This window comes from Phodopus roborovskii, unplaced genomic scaffold, assembly GCF_943737965.1.
Source record: "Phodopus roborovskii unplaced genomic scaffold, PHOROB, whole genome shotgun sequence".
Classification (NCBI taxonomy): domain Eukaryota; kingdom Metazoa; phylum Chordata; class Mammalia; order Rodentia; family Cricetidae; genus Phodopus; species Phodopus roborovskii.
The window spans coordinates 8,018-20,321 of record NW_026126891.1 but is presented as its reverse complement, the minus strand read 5'-3'; the positions used below and the strand labels follow the sequence as shown (position 1 = coordinate 20,321).

Genomic DNA, 12,304 nt, shown 5'->3' with positions numbered 1-12,304 from the left:
TGTACTGAAAAGTAGCCTAGATATCCCCTAGAAAATAATTCAAATTGGCCACGTAACGGCTCTCTAGATCCCGATATTTTATGGGATCTTTCAAATTACTGCCAGGGAACAGATAGATGGAAGGCGTTTTTTTTAATATCTCTGCTAAACAATCTCTTTCCCTAAACTTGTTTCGGTTCTCTTCCTGGCACGCTCAAATTCTCCTGCCTGCCCCAGCTGCAACCTGTCTCAGCATGGTGGGCTGGGCTGAGGCAGCATCTGCTCAAGACAAAATTACATCTCAAAACTTTACGATTTCTTTCAGCTGTTGGGAATATGTTTATGGCAGCCACCATCTTGACCATGTGGCCTAGCTTTACCCACCATGGTTCTTCTTTCTGCTACATCAGCCATCTAGGCAGAAAGAGTCTAGCCAGCTTCTGCCACCAACAGAACCTGTAAGTCATTTACCGTTTGCCTTTTATTCTTTGTAATATCTTTTTTCTCTGACTATGTTATACATAGCTTCACACTCTTGTCCTTCTCAATTTACCCAGTCCTGAATAATATATCTGTACATTCGATTTCAACTTAACTTTATGTAAATGTAAGCTAACTTCATACAACTTAAATTCAACTGTTCTAAGTCTCAAATATTTCTAAATTATTATGTGCCTTTAAATGGTGGAATTTCAGGACTGAAAAACAGGACGCAGCACCACAGGAAGCTGGGAAATGGAGTCCTGGAGCCTCAGAGACCAGAAGAAGTTTAGGAACTGAAAAGATCAAAACAAGCCCAGCACATGCCGGGAACTGTAGTTAGGGGCCTTGAAGTCCAGGGGAGAAAAGAAAGAAGCAGCCACACAGCATGCTGGGAAGTGCAGTTCTGGACCCCAAAGTTTTTAACCGGAAGTCCATTCATAGAAAAGCGGACACAAATCATGCTGGGAAATATAGTCCTTGGCTGCCAAAGATGAAAATAAGAAGTCCCTGGGCAGGGAAGCAGGAAGTGGCCACAGAGAATGCTGGGAAATGGAGTCCTGGGCCTCCAAAAACTACAAACTGGAAGTTTCATTGCTGAAAAACAGAAAGCCACCGCAGAGCATGTTGGGAACTACAGTCCCTGGCCAGTACAGATAAAAACCGGAAATCCCTGGGCATAAAGGCAGGAATCGACTGCACAGGATGCTAGGAAATGCAGTCCTGGACATGAACATCCAAACCCAGAAGTCTCTGGGCAGCGAAGCAGTAAGCGGCCGCATAGGATGCTGGGAAATGCAGTCCCATCCACAGCAGTTACAAAAGTTCCTGATGGCCTTGGCTCAAGTCAGCCTTGGCTGCGATCTGCGAGCAGAAGTCATGCCCCACCCTTGATGATTGACCTGAGTCTCTACTGCCAGGTTTCCCTTGCCAGGAAATCCAGCCCTCGGCATGCAGCCTGCCCCTCTACCTTTATAAAGATAGCTGACATGTCCCTGCCCAGTCAGCCTGTAGATCACACCCTCAGCAGACCTCATGGCCCAGAGGCAGGAAGTGGGGTCTGTAGTGATTGACAGCTGGAGGGGCAGGGTATGCGGTGACTGACATTACAAGGGCCTGGAGGGGTGAGCTCTGTGATGTCACAGGAGCCACACTCATCATCCTCAGGGTTTTTACTCTCATAACCAGCTCACCATGGCCACTGCCCTCTGGGTCCTAGCATTGCTGTTTGGTAACCTAAGAGTTTGGTAGGAGACTCCTGCCATGCCCAGCTGGGGGTGGAGATGGTGAGGGTAGGGAAGGAGGGCAATTCCTGCTCACAGTCACAATTTCCTGTGATGTCACTGCCAGGACCAAGTCCTGTCTGCACCATAGGTAATACCCAGACCCCGGCCCTGCCCTCGGGGACCCTAGGAGAGAAAGTGGGGAAGGGCCTGGTGTGGTTGAGGGCAGGGCCTGGAGAGGGTCACTGATTGTGACCTTGGACACTGTGACCTCGGGGTAGGGGACAGGTGAGCTAGGGTAGTGCTGAAGGGGTGGGGCCTGATGCTGAGCAGTAAAAACCTGCCACCATTTAAATATGCAAATGAGGATACTAAACTGTTATGTAAAGGATGCACTAGTAATTTTGATTATGCAAATAAGCACAGTGCCTGGAAATCTGGAAGTCTGATTGGGGCTTCACATTTGAGTATGTAAATGAGCAAACCCCAGTTTCGGGAATACACTTTAATATGCAAATTTGTGCTGCTTTGCATGCTTTTGCTATGCAAATGAATGCAAGTATTCCCATCTGTTTGGGACTTTGACCTGCAAATACATGCAGGTTAGGTCATTTGGAGGTGTGGCCATGCAAATTAACCCCAGCAGTTTCTGTACTTGATGTCTTCTGAGTCTCCAGGCAGCTCTTAAATATGCAAATCAGAGTGCAGGCAGGGGGGTGGGGCCTCCTCTGACCCTGCTCCTGATGTCAAATGTCCATCACAGGCATCTGATGGTGAAGCTGCTCATGCAGGACCCAGTGAGGGCAAGGGCAGGGCCCATGGAGATGGTGAGGGCGGGACATCAGGAGGGGCGGGGCCACAGGGGCGGGTTTAGGTGTACTCCCCTCGGTGGGCCTGTCCCCTAACCCTGCCTCCACACACCTCACCCCATGTCCTGTGTCCTAGCACTGGGAAGTGATGCACTTGAGGGAAGCTTGCTCTGTCAATCAAACACAATGCACCAAGGGCATCATGGGAAATGGGTCACTGCTTCACAAACTCACCAGAAGTCCCGCCCCTTCAGTAACTCTCTCACCAGAATACCCGCCCGGACAGTCACTCACATACTCATTCTCCATCTACAATCCTCATTATTGGGGTGTGGCCGGATGCTGGCTGACAGGGACATGTGGTCCCACATCCGGGAAGATGGCAGCCAGCTCACGCATGCAGCGGTTGAGTGGAAACCCCACGGTATTGAAGAAATCCCCTTCCACGCGCTCTGCTAGGGCACCGCCTCGCGCCTGAAGCCCATAGGCGCCAGCCTTGTCCCTGGGTGCAAGGCAGGGACGAAGTCACACCAGGTGCCATGCTCAGCCACACCCACGCCCGCCGGGGACAACTCTTCCTTTTCAGGCCTCACTTCCAGGTTTCCTGGCCCCACCCACCCCACCCCGCACCCACTCACAGAGGCTCCCTGCTCTCCACGTATTGGCAGAGCAGTGGCTCCGATAGCCGCGAGAATGTCACACGGGTCTCTTCGTGGAACAGTGACAATTCCACTTCTGCTTCTGGGTCCCCTTCCGCCTCTGGGGCCTCTGGGCATGTGGAATTCGGCTCCTGAAGCTGCCTCTGCCACAGTGGCCTCAAGATGGCCACACCGGTGATGACACTGTGCTGCTGGCCACTCAGCCTGGGCGGGGCCAGGGAAGGCGGGACAGGGCGTGGTTGGCAAGGGGCAGGGCTGGGGTGGGCAGAGGCTGGAGCTCCATGAAGAGGCCCCGCCCACTATGCCTTGGGGGGGTCTACCCCGCCCCTTAAGGCCCCGCCCACCTGCGCAGCATCCTGTAGGCATCGTCCTTGTCCTTTGGCTTATCCAGGATGAAGCCATCCATGGCCTACAGTGGGCGGGGCCAGACGCCAAGGGGCCGGGTCAGTGAGGGGCAGGGCCTCACTCACCAGGACGGTATAGGCTCCAATAATGACATCAGGCGGGTGCAGATCCTAAAGGGCAGAGGGCGGGGCAGGCTTATGGGCGGGGCCTCGAAAGGAAGGCGTGTGGCCTACCACCTGACCAGAAGGGATGGAGTCGTCCTCACCCTGTGCAGCGTCCTCACCCTGTGCAGCCACGATGCCACCTCCAGCACCTTTAGCTTCGCTGTCTCCTGGGCATATTCGGGCGGAGCCGGAAACCCCGCCTTCTCCAGGGACTCCTGGAAGTGGGAGGGTAGGACCTCGAACTGAGTGGTTGAGTGAATGACTGAATGAGTGAATGAATGACTGAATGAATGAGTGAATGAATGACTGAATGAATGAATGACGGGTATTTGATTGACAGCTGTGTCCCCTATACTTCACGCCTGTAACTCCTCTGACATCACCGCTCCCGTGACCCCGCCCATCCCCTGGGAACCTCTCTAAGTGATTAATTCCTGGTCAATGCTCCCACGCAGAAGTCCCGCCCCGCTTTACCATGTTGCCGGAAGTCCCACCCCGGTTTCCCCGGCAACAGGAACCCTGCTGCCAACCGTGGCATAAACAGGGAAACAGCGAAAACCAGAGGGGTGCACGGACCTAGGGTTGTGATCTCTGTTTCTGCCCTGTTCGCCGCACCTGGAAGTCCCACCTACCGCCTCGATGAGTGACAGGGAATATGCTCTCTGCTGCCTCTTGTGCCGTTTCTGACCTGTTCACTTGGACCTGGAAGTCCAGTCCCTTAAGGCGTTTCCTATCGGGCCCGCAATGTCCGATGCGATCAATTTCCATCCTGGGCTTAAAGCGGATCCAATTTAATCGTCGCCCGGTGGGCAGGGAATCGCACGCTGCACCATCCGTAAGCGGAAGTAATGTGCCGGAAGCGGAACTCAGGCTGCAGCGCACTCCGTCGTGTTTACTTCATGGGTGGAACTCAAGTTGTGCATCTCTTCGTTGCAACCTTTCCTGGGGACCATTTTGTGTGACAGGCCGGAAGCTCAAGTCAGTGACTGGAAGCCTGACGTCCTTGGTTCACAAGCGGAAATCGTGTGTCAGTTTGGCCGGGTGGAACTAGAAGCTTGTTTTCCTTTTGTGTCTTCCGGGGACACTGACAGCCACGAACCAGAAGCTTTAGTTCGTGACCGGAAGGCGGAAGTCCTGAGATCGCAGCCGCTTGTGAGCGGTGCAGGGGACAGTCCCGGAACCGTGTGTTTGAGAAGGAGTTCCTGGGGACAGAGTTGTGAGAGGTGCTCAATGTCTGTAACTCTGTTCCAGTCACTCTAGGAGGTCTCTCCCCCCGGCAGAGCCTCAGTAATGACGGATAAACATCAGGCAGGCGGGCACTCTGGTTGCTCCAGCGGGATAGATGGGTCCAGTATTTTCAAAGCAGGTCCAAGAAATTTTCCGGAGGTGGAGGTGTTTTTTTGACCCGCTCTCTGTCCCAGTGCTCAACCAGACCAGTGGAACAGTGGGTGCAGTAGGACACAGGGTGGGGAAAGTGCGGGTTCTGGGTGGGGTGCTTTGTAGATCAGAGTACTAGAACTTTACTCTCTAGAGATAAGATATAGGGCGTGAAAGACAAAAAAGTAAAGTTAGAGAAATGCCCCATTTTAAATGAAGGACAGACTAAACTGGAAAGTTAACCCCTAGCAATATCTGTTCCTTGGAATCTGCTAACTTACCCTCACAAGGCCCTGAGAAAACAAGATACCCAGAATTCAGACTGTCCGTCCTTTCTTGTGAGTCAGCAGGTGTTGAATAGGGTCTTTAAGAAACAAATAGATAACTGCACCTCCGGTTTGCCCAGACAAGATTAATTAGCACACCCTGAGGCCCTAAGGTCTGTTGACCCTAATAGGGAGACCAGCTAAAAGGGTCATGTACTCAATGGACAGAGGGTCCCACCCCCTCCCTAAGCATGGGGTATTTGCCTTTAAAAACACCTGTGCCGGGGGGGAGGGGTGGAGGGAGGAGATGGCTTCTTCTCACTAGTCTGCATGCTGGAGGGGCCCCTTTGCACAAATGTTTCCTGTTCATTAAAGCCTCTTGCATGTTGCAGCAACTGGACTGGACATTGAGTTCTTGGGGATACCGATGGAAACTGGGAGACTCCTCATTCTGAGGGTCTTACAAAGCTTGAATTCTTGAATAATGCAGATTGTTTAAAACTGCTCACTGAGTAAGATGTGCTGGCTAACAGTAGTGGTCATACACAAAAATCTTCCTAGCTCCATTCCTCTCTAAATTTTCAACTTTCCATGAAGAATACTCTTTTTATAATTTTGTGTTTGTTAAGTGGTTTTTCTGAGGTTCAGGAATAAAACTCCTACAGTTATAGAGCAATGATCAAGCTTCTGATGAGAGAAAGACAAATTATCAACATTTTGATCTGCTTCCTGCTTTTATTTCCTTACAGTTGGAAGTTCCTGTACAACCAGGCCAATAACACCTCATGCTACAGAGTGGGTGATGTGCCCCCATGGGTACCAAAACTCGATGACCATGTCAGGAGTGGCTCCGTCTTGACAGAAACAAACACACTGGAGGTGTTTTGCAACTGCTGCCATTTTTACTTTAGAGTATTGGGTTTTTTATACAGAAATTACAAGGAACATATCTTTGGTCACAATTTACAGACATATTATAAAATGCCAGTAATTCCTTTGAAGCATGAGATAAAAAAAAAAAAAAAAAAAAAAAAAAAAAAAAAACACTTATTTTCACCTGCCTGTGGTCAGTGTACCAGAGATTTGGTTTACTGAGTTAGAGAAAAGTCATTGTCTCTTAGCAGTAAACTGTTAAAAGCATTGATAAGAACTCTTGCATTGCTTTACTAAGTTTAGAGGATAGTCATAAACTTTTAACAGTATTTTTCTGTCTTTTTTATTATTTATTTTTTATAACCAAGTCCATTTAAATGAAAACAAACATCTATAGACAATATTTGGGAATTTGGGCGTCGTTCTTTCCAAACCACTTCCTGCTGGTAAGGGGCGCTCTCATGGGGGATTCTAAGAAGATGCTGAAATCCTGGCTGTATTCTGCAAGGCTGCTTTTTCCAGCTGTTTTGAATGTAGGCTCACTTGGTACTCTGTTTCAGGTGGTCTGGCTTGATCAAACCACATTAGTATGGAAGAAATCCACAGCTTTTCGTTTTCTGTGGAAAAAAAATAGAATAGATATCCTTTTCCCCAGTAAATTGTCCTTGAACTTAATGTTTTGAGTCAAAGCATATTTTTTTTTTTTGTAATTTATTATTATACATGTCGATCCCAGTTCCCTCTCCCTTCCTTCCTCCTTCCCTCCCTCCCTCCGAATCTTAAGGTTTCTGTGCAGTGACATCTAATGAAATCTCGATCTCCAACTTGGAAGTAATGTGAAACTTCCACGACTCCCACCACGTAGGTCTCTCAGGGCTGCTTTCTTGCTCACTGTCTCACCCACTGGAGCACCTTAAGCCTAGCAAACAGAGGCTTAAGAAAACAGCACATCAGCACTATGTACAGAGGTAATTTCCACCAGTGGAGGGAGCCCACCAAAGAGCCATTTACAGGGGCTCAGCCCAAACGGTCCAGGGGTGTTTTTAAACCTGAAAAGCACAAAGGGTAGGAGAGCTATCTGATCATTAACGCCAGTCTCCACAGTCAATTTAGTGAAGGTCTCCTCAATGGTTTTATTTATACTTTCTACATGAATTGTTGGTTTTGTATGCACAATGTAATTTTAATCAATCCCCAGTATCTTGGCCAGTGATTTACTTACCTGGGTCACAAAACCTGGACCATTGTCTGATTTTACTACCTTAGGTATTTTGAATCTTCAGAAAATTTTCTTCAGTAATTTTTTTTTAACCACATGGTTGAGACAGTCCCATGCACATGAACAGTTGAAAAAGCATACCTGTTGCCTGTTAATGTTTATGGACTTCTCTTCGTCGAGCAGTACCACTGCCCCAGTCCTTTCTTTACTTTTTATAATGTAACTGATCCTGGCAGTGAACTGGTCATCATCTCCCCAGCCAGCAGGATGTCGTTAAGATCTTTGCAAACTCCAGTCTCTTTAACCAACAGTTGATGGCAGTCATGAGTCCCTGGTTCACCAGTCTCCACAGGCAGAAGAGTGGTGGGATGAGGCTGGCTGGTGGAGCGAAGACAATCAGCTCAGTCTCTCAGTGAGAAGCAGGCTTTGGTGGTGGGTCCCGCGGGCGTTGGTCATCATCAGTTGGTGGCTGCCAGACAATGCTCTCCAATGCATGGGGGCTATTATTGTTGCTTTATGCCCCAAAGTCAACTTGTCAGCAGTGATATCTTTTTGATAGACAGGCCCTCCCCCTTGCTACAGGATCAAGCTTCTTTGACAGATAAGCAACTGTTCTGTCCCACGGCCCTAGGGATTTGGTTAAAACTCCCCAGGCGACCCCCTTATGCTCATCCACATAAAGGGTAAAAGGTTAGTTATATCAAAAGGCTTAGAGCCAATGCTTTCAGCTGGGCCTTTTTATTGGCATCAAATGCCTCCTGGTGCTCTGGGGTCCAGGAGAATTTTTTCCTTAGTCAGCCTGCAAAACCCAGATGTCCCCAGAAATTCTCCTACTTGTCTGGCCATCGTTGGGGAATTTTAAACCCTTGGGACAGTCAGCTCCAGATGAGCTGCCTAGTTCTACACGTGTCAGGGTCCTTCCATTCAAAGGCAAAAAGCAGTTGGCTGGTGGGATGTAACCTCGAACGAGTGGGTTACCCGGCCCACGCCGAGGTCCACTGTTCTTCGGGTAGTCCATGAATTACCTTGGGCTTTGGGAGGGGTGCCAAACCCCGTTTCCCTTTAATTTTATCCGTTCTTAGGGCTAGGACCTTCGATACCTTGTCTTCTTGGGACAGTCATTTGCCAAGTGTCCTTTTTCTTTATAATATGCACACTGTTCCTCCTTGTCAAGTGGGGTCCTGTTGCCCAGGTTTCCTAGCCTGTTTTAAATTTCCTAACTTTCCTTTAACCACTGCAGCCAAGGTATTTTAGTGAAATTCTTTTCCTGTCTTCTGTCATGCTTTTTCTCTGCTCTCTGTCTCTCTACTGTCTTTTGTTTCTCTCCTTCCCTTCTCTGTCCCTTCAATACACTTTCTCTGTCTCTTAACTCTTCCAGTCTATGGAGTTCCTTCCTAATATCTGGGGCCCAATTTCCCCATGAAGACCAGAGCCACCGAAGCTCTCTGGGCTTCTGAACTAGGGTCAAAAAGTGTTTTCTTTAACTTAGCCAAATTGGTGGGCCATGTCACGGCAACTCAGAGACCTGCCACCAGAGCCTGGCGATAGATTTTTAAGGTCTCCCTACCTTCAGCAGTGTTGAAGTCCCAACTGGGGCGCATCAAAAGGAATCCCAAGTCAATCTTGTTTTTTTTTTTTTTTTTTTTTTTTTTTTTTTCAGCTGTGCTGGCCGCCCATCGGCCCCAGGGATATTTTTCTAGCCTCAAGCAAAAACTGTTGATAATCATCTCAAATAGCCTAGAGATAGAACATAAGGAACTCAAAAAAGGGGGTGATTAGTTTTTCCAATTACAAAGATCTGGGGAGAAGGGTCAGCCCTGGAGGCTGATGTTGGGAATGAAACATGTGTGGTGGCAGGGTCATAAGTCATATCCCTGTCCCTCCATTCCAGCATGGATCTGCCCAGGCCATGTGCGGCCCATGGCTGTTTAGCCATTCTGCTGAAGCTCAGCCCCAGTGGCTCTGGCTGCCCTGCCACATTCCTGAGGGCAGGGGATGAGCATGCTCATTGTCTAGCTGGGTCTCCAGCTCTCCTGTGGATCTAAAGTCAAACTTAAGTAGGTTAGTTAGTTTTTGACCCATGGGGAGAATAGAAATGGACACAAACACTATGAACAGAAGGACACACACACACACAAAAAAAAAAAAAAAAAAAAAAAAAAAACCAGAACAATCCAACAAAGAGGACAAATCCACACGGCAGACAAATGGCGCCCAAACCAAAGTTACAAAGCAGGAGGGAAGAAAGTCCAGAGGCCTGCTGTCCCCTGGAGAAAAGAAACTTCGTCTCTTTCCCTCCTCCAAACAACCCGGGACTTCGTTCAGGGCGGGACCAAGGGTCTCCAGGATACGACTGCTTCCCCCTGTAGTCCTATACAAGTCCTGTGCAGGCCAGGGAAAGATTCAAATACTCGAGTCAAAAACACATAACATACAAGTCTTGTGAAGGCTAGGCACAGAGTCAAGTACTCGAGTCAAAAACATGTAACATCAGATGCATCAGGCATACATCAAACATATAGGTTGCGAGCTCTTTCTTACCTCCAACTGGCAATGGAATTGAGTCTGGGGGTTGACCAGATCTTGGTGGAACTTCCAAAATGTAAGACCCTCGGAATAAGGAGTCTTCCAGTTTCGGTCGGTACCCCAAGAACTCAATGTCCAGTCCAGTTACTGCAACACACAAGAGGCTTTAATTTACAGGAAACATTTGTGCAACTTGGCTCCTCTGACATGCAGGCTAGAGAGAAGCCCCCTCCCCTGGGCCCAGGTGTTTTTTAAAGGCAAACTCACAATCTTAGGGAGGGGGTGAGACCCTTTGTCCATTGAGTATGCAACCCTTGGAGGCCGGACGGTCTGCTATTAGGGTCAACAGACCTTAGGGCCTCAGGGTGTGCTAATTAATTTTGTCTGGGCAAACCAGAGTTAAAGCTATCTCTTTGTTTCCTAAGGACACTATTCACCACCTTCTGACTCACAGGAAAGCAGGAGCAGTGTGAATTCATGTTATCTCAGGGCCTTGTGAGAGGAAGTTAGCAAATTCCAAGGAACAGATATTGGTTTCCAGGTTTAACATTACATTTTTTTTGTCTTTCAAGATCATCTCATACAGTTAAAAGTTATTTCTTATGCAGTGCCTTTGGTTGTGTGTACATGAAGAGAAGATGGAGAACACTGGGGTGGACCCTCAGTCATTCCCAATCTGTCTGTAACTCTTAATCCCCCTCCCTCAATTTTCACTTCCTTTCCATCTCTCTGTCTCTCACTTCTCTCTCCCATGTTGCAGATCAAATCAGAAAGGCAGGGACTGCATCCTCCTGAGCAGGATCAACTCCACAGTTCTTTATTATCATCTGTTTATGTTGTTCCCAAATAATAAACTCATTTATCATTTGTCTTCATTCTATTGAACTCAGTAACACACCATCTCTACATGAATCAATTTTATTTATTAAGAATAAAGTCAAGTGTGACGTCTCACATGTTCACAAAATTATACACATGATGTGGGTTTTCTCTTCCAAGATTGCTTCCCTATTACCTTATATCAAGATGATAAAAAAGGATTTAAATATATACAGGGTAAGAAATACAGATGAACAAAATTATGAAAAGTTCATTGCTTGACCTATATCAGTTTTCTGAGAACATACTGTAGTTCCTCCTACAGGAATACTCAAGGGTATAACCTGCTTTTAAAAAACCATGAACAGACAGAAACTCACACACTGACATCACATGATTAAAATTAAATGGAATCTCTGAACAGATTTCAAAGTGCGAATATTTTCTCTTAAGAGGACTCATTTGTGTAACCCACATGTTTATGGTCTTAAAGTCTTCAAAGGTTTCCTACAACATGATTTGCTTCATGTAAAAGAAAGCAAGCATGAAGGATTGGGCTTATGGAAGTCAATCAATCTGAATGAGGTTTTTGTTTAAATAAAGACAAGTATTACAATGAAACAGGGTTCCCTTATCAGTGAATTCCTAGGGCTTTTGTCCACGTGACTTTGCTTTTAAGAGCAAAACAGAGATATTGCAATGTTTGAACTGACTGTTCAAACTTTTCCAATATTGTTCTTTCCAGAATCCTATGTAACTCAATGTGTGTTGGCTGATGATCATACAACATCCTTTCTAGTAAGATTCCTTTCTATAAGAGTTTTCTTTGGACCACAAAGATTATTGCAATAAGTAAAGTGCACAACTTTACCACAATGATTACATGTACAGGGTTTCCATACACTATGATTTTTTTTGTGTGTGATTATAAAGACTAATGATACATAGAAAGGATTCACCACATGGGATACATTCAGTGTCTTTCAAGTATGCATTTCTTATGACTTAAGAGATGGCTGGGATGTGCAAATGCTTTACCATACTGATGGCATTCATAAGGCTTCTCTCCAGTATGTGTTCTTGTAGGACTTTTAAGCACATGTGTTGCAAAAATTTTACTACTTTGATTATAATCATAGGGTCTCTCTACAGTATGTGTTCTTTTATGATGTACCAGATGGCTGTGTCATGTAAAAGATTTACCACATTGCTTACATCCATAGGGTTTCTGCCCACGATGTGTTCTATGATGAAACTAGAGAGTACTGACACGGGAATATGATCTACCACATTGATTACATAATAGGGTTTCTCTCCAGTATGTGTTCATTTATGACATACTAGAGTGCTGTGATGTGAAAAGCTTTACCACATCGATTACATACATAGTGTTTTTCTCCAGTATGTGTTCTTATATGTATTTTAAGCTGAGCATTCCTTCCAAATGCTTTACATCATTGATTACATACATAGGGTTTCTCTCCAGTATGTGTTCTTATATGTGTTTTAAGCTGACTATTTCTTCCAAATGCTTTACCACATTCATTACTTTCATAGGGTTTCTG

The 12,304-nt window shown here is 46.7% G+C and overlaps 1 protein-coding gene across 1 annotated transcript; it reads right to left on the bottom strand.

The window, feature by feature from the left end:
• Positions 1-2,404: 2,404 nt before the first annotated feature.
• Positions 2,405-8,412, bottom strand: LOC127214655 (dTTP/UTP pyrophosphatase-like). Its single transcript, XM_051174979.1, has 5 exons — positions 8,373-8,412; positions 4,348-4,483; positions 3,729-3,921; positions 3,130-3,449; positions 2,405-2,993 (listed from the first exon to the last, which is right to left on the bottom strand). The coding sequence occupies exons 1-5, from the start codon at positions 8,410-8,412 to the stop codon at positions 2,813-2,815; spliced, it is 870 nt and encodes a 289-aa protein (XP_051030936.1). The 3' UTR covers positions 2,405-2,812.
• Positions 8,413-12,304: the final 3,892 nt, after the last annotated feature.